The sequence below is a fragment of the Mesoplodon densirostris genome, chromosome 16 (genome assembly GCF_025265405.1).
Source record: "Mesoplodon densirostris isolate mMesDen1 chromosome 16, mMesDen1 primary haplotype, whole genome shotgun sequence".
NCBI lineage: Eukaryota > Metazoa > Chordata > Mammalia > Artiodactyla > Ziphiidae > Mesoplodon > Mesoplodon densirostris.
The window spans coordinates 70,788,020-70,803,378 of NC_082676.1; the positions used below are offsets into that span (position 1 = coordinate 70,788,020).

The following is a 15,359-nucleotide window of genomic DNA, read 5'->3' on the forward strand; positions in this document are numbered from 1 at the left end:
AAAAAGAGCAGTGATTCCAGATGTTGTACCCAAGATCTTTTATTTTCTCCCAATGAATCTGTGTTTGTCAAGATGCTTACTCCTGAAGTGCATGTGTTAATAAGTATGTTTATTTTTCCTTCCTGTCTTAATTGGGTGTGTGTAGTCATGTGAATTCTAAACTTTGGAAATATTGAAAGTAGTTTGCAGATCCCCGGTCTTGCCTTCTTGAGACCCTGAGCTTCTGAGCCTCCTGGTTGAGGAGGCAGCTCTCCTGGTCCTTCTGACATAAAATAACATGAAGAGTCACCTCAGCTGACAGTACAAGTGCACGTGAACCATGGAGCCGCATAGTGTGTTGGGGGGGTGGTCTTGGCTTTCCCTCCACCCCTTAATAGCCTTGTGACCTCAGTCAGGCTTTTGTCAGTACTCCCTTTCCTCGCGTCTAAAATGGTACAGAGAACACCCATCTCACAAAATATCCACACTAAGTGAGTTTAAGTTATTAAGTACTTGAAACAGTGCCTGGCACATAGTAGATACTGTGAAAGTATTCAGTGATAAAAGATAGCATTCCTCTTTGTAGAATTTTGAACTTTAAAATTTGTTTAGAAATAGTTTTAGTAAAATTGAGATCTAAACTATTTAGTCAGTTTTTAAAAATATTTGTAGTATCAATATCACAGCTGGTTTTTCATGTGGTGCAGAATTACATCAAGGAGAGCCATTGGTCATACTTGCAGCTCTGTCGAGCGTCTGCTGCAGGCATTTCTCACTGTCAGTCTTTGATTTGTCTTTGATGTGTCAGTTTTTGGCTGACGGGTGATTGTCCGGGTACTGGGAACTTGTCAGAGTCAAGTGCAGCCCCAAGTGCTCAGCATGAATAAAGCGTTCGCTTCTGCAACCTGGAGAACGTGACATGTCACTTCTCTTCATTTCAGTCGGTAAACTTGTCAATTAGCTGCATTTGAAAAGTGATTTTTGATTAGTGCAATCAGTAAACATGGAATCTTTTCCATGATTGCTGCGCTGATTAGGTAAATTGTCACTTGAGGAGCTGTTGGTGAAGCCTTGGTTTCTGTGGCCATAGAGCTCTAGAAAAGGGATACGTTTTTAAAGACCACAGGAAAAAATTAGCTGTCATTTTTTTTTCTCTCTCTCTTGTTTGTACCTTTGTGAAGTGCAATTCACTATCTTAGATTTTTTTTCTCCCTCTCAAATGGATCTTCTTTTAGAGCCATACAAATGAATGATAATAAGTTTGTTTTACATTCTACTTCATTACTTCTCAGCCAGGAAATATTTCTGCTTTATGAACACTTAAGGGCCATATATATTGCTCAGAGCCACATGAAGAGATTTGTTTAAAGGTAGCCTTGAAATTTGTCTTCAGTCCTTTTTATTTTTCTTCTTGGGTTGAAAGCAAGAGATATTTTAAAGTCTTAACACAATTTGCTTAGGTTTTTAACAAAAAAACTATAGTTTTTGCATGTGCTGAGTTTGTGTGGAAAAAAAAAAGTTGTCCTGGAGGTGAGAAATAGTGAAAGCAAAACAGAGTGGGCAGCATCTGGCATACCAGAATTGGTGGGGTAGGAGCTCTGGCTGTTTTTCTAGACACTTACAGGTATACAATTAGACTACTGAGAAGGGCTCCCCCTCTCCAAAAAAAGCATTTACACTTAGTGAACATTACATTCCAATTCTACTTAGAAATACCGGTGTGCTTATTCTAACACGCAGCGTATTTGGATCTAGTGAACATGTATTCCTGATGGTGAGAACTTTCCCTCCACTTAATACTGTTCCTGGGAGGAAATATACCAGCTTTTTCCCTGACTTTATTTTTCATAAAACATTAGGATAAACATTTCTGAAGGCTTTTCTTAATATAAATGTGTTTTTTTATTACCTTCATTCAATTTTATATTTATTAGGGATCCTGTGTGGAAGCTTTTATTAGTACCATGGAGAGTGTGTTCTGTGATGACATCGTATATAAAGAGACACCATGCAACCAGAATCACGGAATTAAGTTTTTATGTTAAAAAGAGGCATGTTTCCAGGTGAACACAGTGATTCTGGGACATGTGAAGTACAGAGCTAGACAGGGGTCCAAATGAAATTTATTGTATTTCTTTTGATCTTTGCTATATTAGCTAATTTTGTATAATAAGACACTAAAATACAATACTTCCTGGGAACATTTTAACCAATTTTCACTGACGTAAGTTTTGTGCAGTATCTGAATAGTTATGGACTACAAGTTTAACAAAGTAATCATCAGGAAAAGTGGCCAAAATGTTGGCTTTACTTTCAGTAGATTGCTTTCTTGTAACTCACTGAAAATCGTATAGTGTATTTTAAGTTTCTCTATAGAAGTAAACTGCACAGGTGGTTTGCTGTCTTGTAAGAATTTCTGGTTTTACCTCCTCTGATTTAGATTGTCTGGTGGTGTACAGTCTGCATAGTGATTCAGAAGTTATTCTGGGCCTAGACTAGGGATCTTGGCCCTGTTTCCTGTGGATTGTGTGGCAATGAGCTTCCTGAGTTTCCATTCAGGTTCTGAATATCTAATGACCAACGGGAAACCTCCTCAGCATTGTTCTCAGTTTGACCGCTACTAATTTGGTTTTTAAGAGATAAAAGGGGGACTTAATGCAGATTGACTAGGGGTGCCACCTTTCTTTCAGTTCAGAATGGAATTCTGCTCGGAAGTGATGGTGGTGAAGGCCTGGCGCGTGCACTGATCGTTGGGCCAGGGGCTGGGGTGGCTCCCCTGGGGTGGCTTGTCCATCTAGGAGGCTTTCTTTGGTCCAGTACCTCGACTGTGTTGCTTCCAGAGCAGCGGCAGCTGGGTGTTTCATGCTGGAACCCTTGTGAGCAGCCAGGTGCCTTACTTGTTCCAGATTCTCCTTTGCAGGGGGTTTTAAAGCACAATTCTACTTTTCTTTCTTCTTTTCTCCACCCCCCACCCCCAAGTAAACCCAGATTGCATTTTTTTGGTTGGTAACCAGAGATAAGCTTTCATTTCTTCTTTCCTTTAAGAAAGTAATTTCGAAAAGCATGTTTCTAGTTTGTGTTTCCATTAAAATGTGAGCCTGAATACATTATGGTAAGCCTTGTTGTCCTTGGGCCTTGGGAGTCTGGAGGAGGTTACTGTCCTCACGCGGAGACCTCATTAGACAACTCCTGGAACAGCTGTTTTAATTAGGTCACACTCAGACCCTTCTGGAAGGTGGCTGAGATGACTGAGACTGGGGACTGGAATAGTGGTTGGTTCATACCAACCTGCCGACTGTGCTGGGGGTGCCCTTCATCCCATTTACACAGAGGACCAGCAGCCACTTAACTATTCCTTGTAATTCGTTCGATGTTCCCAACTTAGCTTCTGTTAGGGGAAGAGGTTTGACTCTCAGAAAACAATAGGGAAGTGGGCAGTCCCTTTATGAACATGTCTTCTGACCTGTGTTGGAGAGATTGTGTACTGTCTGCTTCATGTTAGCACAGCTAGGCAAGTCAGCATTCTGTCCTGTTTACACGTTTCGGGGGCAAATCTTAGGATTTCTATTAAAGTTACTGTTCGTTCAGTTTGTATTTACGGATAAAACCAAAATACCATCATTTTGCACAGCGTTTAAAATATAAATGTAAAACACCTTTACATATGTACGTACACAGATAGTGAGGGAGAGAGAAATGTGAGTTTAATGACCAAGGCTTCTAAAACTATGTTTTGTTATCAAAGGAGAAATAATTTAACAGACAGATTTACTGACCCTGTTGATTTCATATCCTTTTACATTTCCAGGGTGTGTAATTATGCTAGTTATTTAATTTATATTCAGTCTCAACTTTTTTCAAGAATTTTTAATTATAATATATGTGGGTAGCTGAATAGTGATTACTTTTCAAAAAAAAAAAAAAATCTCCTGTTCAACCCTTTCCTGTTTATCTTCCAGATATGAGGCCCCAGGATTCCTGGCGAGGTCCTCCTCCCCTTTTCCAGCAGCAAAGATTTGACAGGTAATATTAAAGCAAATATGACTTTTCAGTAACTTTCACATCAGCATTTGAAGTTCGGGCTTTCTCTGTGGTATGAAATGTACTTTCTTCCCTCTAAATAGTTTCTCTTGTGCCCTTTCTTTAGGAAAATAGATGGTTAACACGTTGAAGTAAAAGATTCATGCCTGTATACTTTCCTGCTTTTTTTGGTTCTTGGCCTTTATTTTATTGATGCTTTTGAGGTGCCCTGAAAAATGCAACACAGAGAGCTTAAAGTTGTATTAGGTTTTGGTCAGGCTAAACAAATTTCTTTTTAGAAGTGTTGTGCAGCTTAATGAGGCATAACTAATGGGGTTCCACTTTTATCACTTCTGTGCCGGCAGCGCAGCATCAGTACAGACCAACCATTGATTCTTGCTGCAAACCTCTTGAAGTCCTAATCAGCTTCTTTGGTACAACTTTTTCAGGGCTGACAGGCCTATTGTAGTGCAGTGTCACTGTAGGTCAGTAGTTATTAGTTGCCACTGAAAACAGTTTCTTTAACTACTTAAGACTGAACTGAATTAAATGCAGAAGGGACTCAGAAGAGGATTATGGGATCTGCAGTCTAATAAGTACCACGGACGAGGAAGAATGTGACATGGTTTAATAACAAGGGATGTTTGACATGTGTTCTTTCATTGATAAGTTGTGCTCTCCGAAGTCAGGTGGTCTCTGCACGACAAGGCAGCCGGGCGTGTTATGAATAATTATATTAACATCTGAAGAATAATTTTTTAAGGGCAGCTTTAAAGTCTGTCGTCTCATGCTGGTCTTGCCAGCACCAGTCAATGCTAAGACGAGTTTAAGCCCCCTCATAGTACGGCTTCCTTCTTTGCCTTCCCAGTTCTGATCTGTTTTGTTTGCCTCTCTTCTGCCGTTTTAGCAGTCTGAGCTGTTCACATCTGAAATGAATGAGGTGTTGTTATTTGAACAGGGTTATAACCCCTACCCCCTTTAAGAAAGGTCTTTCTTTAGAGACTCCAAAACCTCATTTCATTATTTTCTTCAAGAAGATAAAAGAAATTATGTTATTCAATTGTTTATTAATAGTATCAGCTACTTCGTGCAAGCTGCATTTTAATTTAAAATAACTGCTACTGCCTGTGTTTATGTTTTGTTTTCAGTATAAGTGCTCAAGGCACATGGTATGTACCACTTCAGCATCCTCAGAGTAGCACCATTGTCAAACAGATTAAATGAGTGAGGGGTAAATTTTTTTCTAAATTACATATTATCACATTCACACTGATCTCATTTTAATAACTGTCTTTCTCCATTCCGTTTGTCAAGTTTGATTTTAAGATTTCATTTCTCCACTGTGTTGCTTGCTTTTTTCCCATATTATTAATCACCAGTATTATCATCTGCTTATGAAGTGCCAGCACTGTGCTAACAGGCTTTTAGAAACATGAATTCACTTACTCCTCTTAGCGACCCTTTGAAGTGGACGTTGTTATTTTTACAGATGAGGAAACTGAGGCACACAGTTCAGTAGCTTATCTGAGGTCTCTCTTCCTCACCATCCTTTACTAAGAAACTTTTCACTCAAGCGAAACTCATCAGAAAACTGACTCTAAGCATCATATTCCTGAATGCCACGGGGACTTCATAGAAGAAAAGGAGCCCCTTCCACTTCCAAGGCACCCTTTCTTCGGTCCTGAAGCTTTCCTTCCCTCTACCCATTGTTTCCCTAAGATTATCACCTTGTGTCCTGACATCCATCGGGTTTTTTTGTTCTGCCCTCGCCAAGTTGGTATCTTCTGGACTGACTCTGTGAACCCAACAGATCTGGGACATATTTTGTGGATGTTTTTGGTTTAGTTTTAGTCAGAAACTAAAGTCATGCTGTAAAGCAGAAGTTACGTGTGAGCGTAATATAATTCTTTCTTATGTCTTAAATCATGGTCGTTTAAGAAACACATCATTTATTCATAAAGAAAACAAAGTTTGAATTCAGCCTCCTAAACTTCTCTATTAGCCAGCCTCTTAGCAAATACAGTAGTACATCACTCGTTTCTATAGCACGTGTCAGTCTAACCTTCCTGACCTTACAAGGCATAGAGGAGAAAATACAAACTCACAGTCACTTTGACTTTGCTGAGATGTCACAACTGGTAAGTAGAATTCTTCCTAGAACCAGGTTTTACTGATCATTAGTTCAGTACTTTTCCACTGCAGTTTTGAGTGTTTGGTTGAAAACCCTATTAGAGAAGAAAATTTTGAGTGTACTTTTTTTTTAAATAAACTACACTTTCTTGAATTAATTCCTACTTTGAAATAGTATATATAATTCATATATTCATTTCACTTAAAAATACACTGGGCGCATCCCTGCCCCCACCTTCTTCTCCCCACACAGAGACAACCGGGCGATCATTGTGTTGATGGCGAGTGAGGTCCAGCGTGTGCCTCCTCCTCACCTGAGTTTCTGCCCTGTTGTGTGTGTCTTTGCCAGCGGAACATTCTCTTTTCTGGCCGTATCCAAGGTGGCCATTTAGTTTTTAACTTAAATGGGTGCTAAGCTCAGTCACAGAAAATTTTTTAAAGCTGATTTGCCATATATATATATATATATATACACACACACACACACGCACACACACATATATATATATATATATAAATTAAAGATACCCCAGTGGTAGTATGTAGTTACATCGCATTACCAGCTACTTTCCAGAGCAGTAATTTAGAAACTTAAGAATATTGTTGCCATTCATGATGCCAAATGCCTCAGATAAGTTGCCTCAATCGATGGCTACTGATTTTAAAAAGTTAAAACGTGTCAGCTTCAGCGCTTCCATCCCAGATTTAAAATGTATTTTCCAGGGCAAATTTCAGTTTGTAAGTATTTGCAAACTAATATAATTAGTACAGTGTAGAAAAATGATAAACTTGTGTAAAATGAAGGCCTTTCTGCCACTAACAAGCAGAAGAGAGTGTACATGTCCCTCTTACCTGCTATTTCCATTTAATTAAATTAGTTTTATAAATACTGTTCTTGTCAAAAACATTTCAAGTAATCATTTCAAACAAAAAGGAGAACTTTGTGCTTTTAAACTGTGGCTTTGTTCCTAACCTATTTTTAAATCATAAAATAATGTAAAATTGCGTTTATAATGTATTTTATCCATACCAGCAGATTTTCCTGAAACTCAGTTGAGTGAGTTTTAGCATTATAAAACTGGAAAGAAAAAATGATCACAGTTAATACAATGTGTGAGTTGTACTTAATGCAAGTGGGGTTTGCATGCTCAGTTTTGATGAGCCTCCTTGGTCACAGCACAAACCTTAACCCCTCAGTCCTGCAGAGAGTGGAAGAGACCATATGTTCTCTACATATGGAGCTGTTCTAGCTAAATAGATGAGGCCTTCTCACTAAAATATATTTATTAATGAATCCAAAAAATAATTAAAAACCCTGAATATATGCATATTCTTTCTGAGGTACAGATTTTTCATTTTATTTTGACTCCCAGAAAATTATATTATTAGAGTCCTGGTTTCACCACGAACTGTGAAGAATAGAATTGGCCTTTCTAGAGTTCTTAAAAGAGCTGTTCTTAGAGCCGTCACACAAAAATAATTATCTTTGGTGTTTGAAAAAAAAACAAAAAAAAAAAAACAGGGCAAGCTCCAAGTGAAGGGAGGAGAGTGGGGGGTAGAGAGGATGGATTCAAGCTTGAATAGCTGTGAGAAGAATGCATTACCCAGTGAGCCCAGCTTTGGGCTTTTCCCCCTAAGACCTAGGAAGTGAAATTCATATGCTGATCAGTTATAGCTGCTTTAGCAAATTTAAAGTTTGCTTATAATTCCTCCCAACATCTGTAATGGCCCCAAAGCTTCTAATGCTAAAATATATTGGAGAATTTTGCTACTGTTTATTCTTTGTAATGACTGTTCTGTAAAATAGAAGTTGAGGAAAATGCCTCAAGAAAGTTATGTCATACATGGTGATTGCTTTTAGAGGGTAAATCTTTGCTACATTATTTATGTGACAGTTTTAGATGGTTATGATTTAATACATCATACCTGTTGTTTTGTATCTGCAAAGTTAAAATAGGCACTTGAAGACAATTAAAACATTTCTTTTGACCATAATCTGGGCCAGCAAACTGGGTTATAATAGCTGTTGAATCTGTGTTCCCATGTAAACTGTACACCAAATGCCAGTCAGCCCATGCCAATTAGTGCTCATGTTGCTAGGTCACCGTGGTCAATTGAAAGCTGCATCAATAGAACTTGAAAAGGTTTCCTCCTGATCAGACCTTCTGACATATTGAGCAGAATAATGGATGGGAAAAAACAGCCAAGTCCCCTACCCTAGATTCAAAATACTCAGCAGTAAGAATTCATTTGCAGTGTGCAATTAACTAGAAAGAATGGACTCCAAGAACCAGCCTGGACATTTTTAAAAATAAAGCCTCATTCTCCTGTCTTGTACATGTTTACTCTTTGGAAAGGATCTTTTTTTTCTTTTTTTTTTTTTTGCGGTACGCGGGCCTCTCACTGTTGTGGCCTCTCCCGTTGCGGAGCGCAGGCTCAGCGGCCATGGCTCATGGGCCCAGCCGCTCCGCAGCATGTAGGATCTTCCTGGACCGGGGCATGAACCCGTGTCCCCTGCATTGGCAGGCGGACTCTCAACTACTGCGCCACCAGGGAAGCCCTGGATAGCATCTTAAAATGTAGCCAACTTGGTGATCTTGGGTCCAAAATTTTAAGTGACTAAAAGGAAACTTGACAGTTGAAGGTGAACAAAATTTTTTTTAAGTCAGACCTTTCTGATTCAATTGAGTTTAAACATCCTTTTAAATAAATGCTGATACTTCCTGAAACATGTTAAACTACATTCACTGTGAGAGACATAAAGGCCACTCTGATACTACATATCCCCTACGACAAATCCAGGCAGATTGGATTGTCCTCAGATTTGGAGATGATGATACCTGCCAGGTTTTAGCCTTCTGACTTTTAATGCAAACATGATGCTTTTCCACAGAGGCGTTGGGGCCGAACCTCTGCTGCCATGGAACCGGATGCTTCAAACCCCAAACGCAGCCTTCCAGCCAAACCAGTACCAGATGCTCGCCGGGCCGGGCGGGTATGCACCCAGACGTGACGATCGCGGCGGGAGACAGGTGATGCAGCGGGGGCTGTGGCATGGAAAGCTTACTGCTCACTCTGAATTGAACCGTGCCTCTTGGGACTCCATGGTTTGGTTTGGTTTTGGTTTTCTTAAACATCTGTGGATAAGTTACTGATAGAGTAGCTCAGCCGAACTTGGATCCCTCATTAAAAATGTATACGGGGTGAGTATCTGCCTCACTAAATAGGTTATCCTTTGATGATGCTGAAGAATTTTCAGACCAAAAGCCCCTTTAATCACAGCAATCTGATATTTAGCACAAATTTGGTCCATCACCAAAACATTATCCTTAGGGTATTTATCCTTAGGGTATTGCTTTTTAGTTTCATAGAAACTAGATCTCTCAAAATAAATGGTAATGTTCTAGAAGCTGAAAGTAATATTTCACCTTTTCAGCCGTTATCTTTATTCCTCTTGGGAGTCTTCTGTCTTGATTCATCTGTTCTCTGTCTGCATGGAAAGAAATCTTTCCTATCTAATTACCCACTTTTTTTTTTAACTAAATTTAAACAGCTATACATTGAGTGAGTATAATAATTCCTAGACAAATTCAGTAAATGTAAGCTTTATTCCCTTCTCTTTATAGCATCCACTTTTAGCAACATATAAGCCTGAGGTCTGTTTGTCCCCCAGCCATTTGACACCCTGGCCAGTATTTACATGCTCTTTAATCAAACGCTTGCCAGAGAACAGGATCTGAATGCAGTGATTCAGAGTGTGTGCTATTCCTGGAGTTGGCACCTGGGGTGATGCGAGGTGGTTTTTAAATTGCTTACCTGGTGTCGCCTACAGCCTTTTGCAGTGCTTCGAATATTAATTTTCTAACTCAGGTTCTTGCCATGTGTCCCTTTGTTCTGACAGCTGAGAAAAATCTTCTGCCAGCTAAGAAAAAGCTTTTTTTCCATACTTTCTTGGTGTATTCTTACAAGTCTCAGTTCACTTTACAAGAAAGTAATCATCTTGTCTTTTGAGAGAATTTTGTTACAGTTCTTTAGAATCAATTTGTAGAATATGACTTTGCATACTCTCAGCCCGAGATCTCTACAGATGCTATCGGTAGGTTCAGTAGATTGAGACTGTTGATGCTGCTAGTGTCGAGGGGACACTGGGCAACCTAAATGATGAATATTTTTGAAAGGAAGGCACACTTGCAACTAGAAGAAGCTCTGGAGGAAGTTTAGTCCAGTCACCTCATTTTCCAAGTCAGGAGTCGAAAGCTTAACCCTCCTGCCTTTGGGTTGGGCAGCAGAGCTGGGGACGCCTGTGACTTCTGACCCCAGTTCAGCGCCTCCCCTGCCTCCTTTAGGGGAGCGCGTCCCTTTAAAGGAGCTTTTTGCTGTTACACGAGGTAAAATTCTTATTCACTTAGGAGACGCAAACCGGTTGTACATTATAATTCCTTTAGGACCTTTTGGAAATAAATTTCTTTCTTAGTCTTTTTTTCTGTGGAGATTTTTAAAAAATTAAATCAGAATTTTGAAGCGCTATTAAATTTAGAAGTTTATTGTTAAAAGCAGTAAAATTATGACTTCATTATATTTTTAGTGGAGTTTATATGACTAAACAAGTCCTTAGCCTACATTATGACCTTGAAGGACTACACATATTCATGTTATAATTTAAACTAGTGAAGTGCTCTGAGTGGCAACATGGGGAAGGGGGTCCATTTCAGAATCCTCCGTAGAAAGGGAATTATGATGGGAGACACATCACATTTACCTTCAGGTTGTACAGAAATGTTATTTGCAAGCATATTAGGAACTGTTAGGAATACTGCCAGTAATTGATTATGTAATAACCTAATGTGGTACACTATTATTTATAGCTAAACAAACAAAAAACCCTAAAATTAATAGTTCATTAGGCCTCAACTGAGGCAGCAAGCTCCTGCCTTTGTTAAGCAAAATGACTTTCCTAGTATATAATATGTGTGAAGATGATGTGGGCACCTTACCACAGTGTGGCTTGAATTACCAGCTGGGGAGGGGGTGGTAGGGAGAACTGAGAATGACAAGTGCTATACACAAGACACTTAACTATCCTTCATTTGTGTGCATTTTAAGGAATTTTTCAAGCGCTTGTTAAGGCTTGTTTGGTTAGTTGTCAGTGAGCATTTATGCTGATGTCCCACTTTGCATGCAGCTTTCTGTGAAGCTGCAGACCAAAAGTACCCGTTTATGGAGACCTTCCATGTGATATACCTGTAAGACATATTCACCTTCTTTATAGTGTGTTTTTCCACAGAGAAGTAAGATTAGTTTCTTTGCAGGAGTGTTAATCCAGAAGATAAACTCTTTCTTTTGCTCTTTTTTTCCAGGGATATCCCAGAGAAGGAAGGAAATACCCTTTGCCACCACCTTCAGGAAGATACAGTTGGAATTAGGCTTTTGTAAAGCTTTCCCAAATCCTTTCATCATTCTACAGTTTTATGCTATTTGTGGAAAGATTTCTTTCTCAAGTAGTAGTTTTTAATAAAACTACAGTACTTTGTGTATTTCTTTTAACTGTGTATATTTCTACTGATCCGATCTCACTGTTTATGTTGCTTTCCAAAGATGTGTGTTGCATAATACAGTGGATCTGAATTTATTATTGCTTGTAAAACACATTTGATGGAACAGGAATACTGGTTTTTCATTATGTTCAAAAATCAAACCAGCTGTGGATTTCAAAACACAGTGTATTCTAGATCATCTAAGATCCATGCTGATTTTTAATGCAAAATTAGGTATGAACTCTTGAGCTGGAACTCTCAGCCAACTAGAGTGTATATTGTTCAGTATTTCTTTGGGAACATTTCATTAATGTACTTGTCATATGGAAATTTCTGGACTTTAGTAAAAAAAAAAAAACTTAAAACTCTGGTCTCTTGTTTTTCTTTTACAGTATTTAAACTTTGAAAATCTTGGCCAAGCATGTGTTTTTTGTTGTTGTTTTTTTGTGTTTTTTAATCAGTATATCAGAAAACAATTTATTTCTACAATTAGATGTCAAAAGAAAATGAAGAAGTAGATTTTAAGAGGATATGGTCAGCAAGACAACCCAACCAACCCATGTATGTGTCTGCTACTGATCTGGCAAATTATAAAATCTTCATGAGAATAAATTATTTACATTTTACAAATTTCATGTAGATTTATACTGCAGTTTTAAGGACTAGTTTTAAATCTCTAAGAAAAGTTGAAAAATTCCGGGGAGTGGTGATGAGTGAAATAGGTGAGAGGGATTGAGGTACAAACTTCCAGCTACAAAATAAATGAGTCATGGGATGGAATGTACAACGTGGGGAATATAATCAATAATATTATTTTTGTGGTGACAGATGGTAACTAGACGTATTGTGGTGATCATTTCATAGTGTATAGAAATATCGAATCATTTTATGCACCTGGAAGTAACACAGTGGTGAAGGTCAGTTGTACTTAAGCTGAAAAAACACTACACAGAACCCAGTGGGAGGGCAGAAAGAAAGAAAACTTAAAGTTTAATTCCTAGCTAAATTGCCTATGTTCCTTGGCAAGTTTTTGCATTATTTTACAATAGATTTCAACTTGTACTTATTTTTTTCTTGCTACTAAGCACACTATAGTTCCTTACATTTATGCCTGCAGTTCACGTGCAGCACTTCCATATGCATTTTCATTGCCACAACCAACCCAGACACACGTATGAAGACTTGTTGCTTTGTTTCCACCTTTCCATTCTAGCCTCAGATTGTAAAGTAAGGTTTCTCTCTGACTTTCTGACCTGGGACATTCTTGCTTTAGTATTCTACAAAGGCACACTTGTTAATCTTAAATCTATTCAGAAAAAGTCCCACCTTAACCTTGGATAGGAAGGTATTTTGAAGCTATTGAGTTCATTGCTGATGATGGGTGAATAGAGCAGGGTCCTTTATTGTTGAGATAAAGAGTCTCTGCTGGGAATTAACACAAGCATTATATATTACTTCACAATACATTAAAGTGGGAATAATACCTTCTGTTAGATTTCTCTATCTTCCAAATACTGAAAATGTATAGCGCCTAAATCAGTACTGCATACTCCAAAGGAGTCCACATACATGTCTTACTTAGTGTACAGAGCTTCGTAAGTACCCCATACCCACACTTCTGCAGAACCTGTATTTTCTCAGATCTTTAGTTTTGGTCTAGTTTTTAATTTTGTTTTAAGCTATCATGAGCGTGTCTAAAATAATTGTTTCTGATTTGGCTCTTTCACCATTACATGTAACGGATCAAAACAAGTTTGAAAATTATGTTTAAAGTGTTCTGAAGACACCTAAGCAAAAAGCCTGATGGAAAAATTAAGCCGGCTAGAGTCCCACTAGCGGGTGGTGAGACCTCGCTTCCTTCCCTCTCCTTACTCTGCATCTCTTTCTAACTCCCAGAAAAATGCCCTGTTATTTTGACAAGTAAACGCTTTTTAGAACTTTAAATGGCATGTTTAAAGCTATAACTATCCCCTCCATATTCGGGTGTAAAGTCAACGGGTCAATTTTATGTAATTAACTCCATTGTAGTATGTTTACGTAGGGCCAAGTTTTTTCAGGGTCTCATTAAAGATTTTTAAGAATCTTAGAACCTGAAAACAGCCCGACTTCATCGCGGCGCTAAGAGCCCGTGGTGAGCAGCTGTTCTCCGTAGGGTCCAGTGAGGCAAAGCCTTAGAGCCCACGGCCATCCATCGAAAGTGCTGTCCGGCCGCCGTGTAGCGTCGGGGAGGCAGGCGGGGAGATGACCGGCAGGCAGAGCTAGAGCCAGGGCCGGGCGGGCGGGCTCGGGGGGCGCTCGGCGGGGACGGGGACGCCCGCGGCCCCGGGGCTCAGGGGGCCCGGCATCCTGGCCCGGATCCCCGGGCGGCCCCCGCGCCGCAGCTTCTCCGCCAGCCCAGCGTCGTCTCAGCTCCGCACGCGTTCGAATACTGGGACCTGGAAGGAAAGAACGGAAAGGGTCTTCTCCCGAGGCTGCTGATTTAAGCTCCAAGCCTGAACGTAAACGAATTTCGCTTTGCTTCGAAATTAGAATGTAGACATTCTCCGAAGTCACCTGGACGCCCGGTTCGCAGGTTCGCAGGCGGCTTGCGGCCCCTGCCGCATCCGACTCGTCGGCGCCGCTTCCCGCCCCCAGGGCGGCCTGGAGCCGACCCACCGGATGCGTGCCCGCGAGCGACGGCTCTGCTACTTCTAACCGGGAAAAAAGTAAAACTAATCAAGTAGCAAACGCCCCACTCGGGGTGAAGTGAATGCCTGCGTTGCGTGTTGTCTGACACTGTATACATGCACGAGGGCCAAAGAGGAACATGCTTTAATTTGTGTGTGTGAAATGGGAATGGAGCTATTCACTACTACAAAATAGCCTGCACAACTTAAGACTTGGGCAAATTCATGGTTAAACTTTTATTAGAAATCACTTAAGCAACTACTGAAATAAGAGGTTACATGGAATTTAGAAACTGAAATAAAAGGCATTTCATTCAACTGCAGGTAAACATTCTAAAGCAAAGACAAATGAAACCAAAACACCTCTTTCAGAAGCTTCCATTTAAGCTTACCTCCAGGCTTAAAAATAATGACATAAAAGTGATCTTAAAATCACAAAGTTATCTTAATACTTACTGGAGAGAGCGAATTCCTGACTTCAAGTCTTCTTTGAATCTTGTCCAGATGCTCACCAGTTCTCACTAGCAGCAAAAGTCTATTTATTTAATTCATTTTTAATAAAATGTATCATAGTGCCCTGTCCCATTGTATTTGGGCATGGCAAGCAGCAGTTATTTTTAAAAACTGGACTTGAGTAATTAACATACAGGGTTTTATCCACACGTTAGTGTTATATTAAACAGTTGGGCAGTATCATTCATGCTTTAAACTACATCTGAAATTTATACTGCCACTACACAGTGCACTATCTGATGCACAAATTCATAGCTAAAAATCCAATCGATGGGTCTTTATGTGACAATGGTTCACCAGTTTATTCTAAAAGTTTATAAATCATCAGTATTCAGTGCAGTTAACAAAGCAAGTCTTTGGAAGGTGCTTGCATTTAGTGAACAGGATTGCATCTCTGATTTGCTTTAAATTGAAAGTAAACAGTCGATAGCAGAATGGAGTTTGAACACAACATCTGTGTTGATAAAAGTCTGATTGACTTACTTGTTCCGACCATTAGGTTTTAGTTCTAAGCAAA

At 39.5% G+C, this 15,359-nt stretch overlaps 1 protein-coding gene across 1 annotated transcript in view; it reads left to right on the forward strand.

The window, feature by feature from the left end:
• The window catches only part of XRN2 (5'-3' exoribonuclease 2), a 77,398-nt gene extending 65,385 nt beyond the window's left edge, over window positions 1-12,013 (forward strand). The window contains exons 28-30 of the mRNA XM_060078157.1: window positions 3,939-4,002; window positions 9,023-9,161; window positions 11,487-12,013. Of these exons, the coding sequence (XP_059934140.1) occupies window positions 3,939-4,002; window positions 9,023-9,161; window positions 11,487-11,552 (269 nt within the window). The 3' untranslated portion in view covers window positions 11,553-12,013. The remainder of the gene's footprint in view (window positions 1-3,938; window positions 4,003-9,022; window positions 9,162-11,486) is intronic.
• The last annotated feature ends 3,346 nt before the right edge of the window (window positions 12,014-15,359 follow it).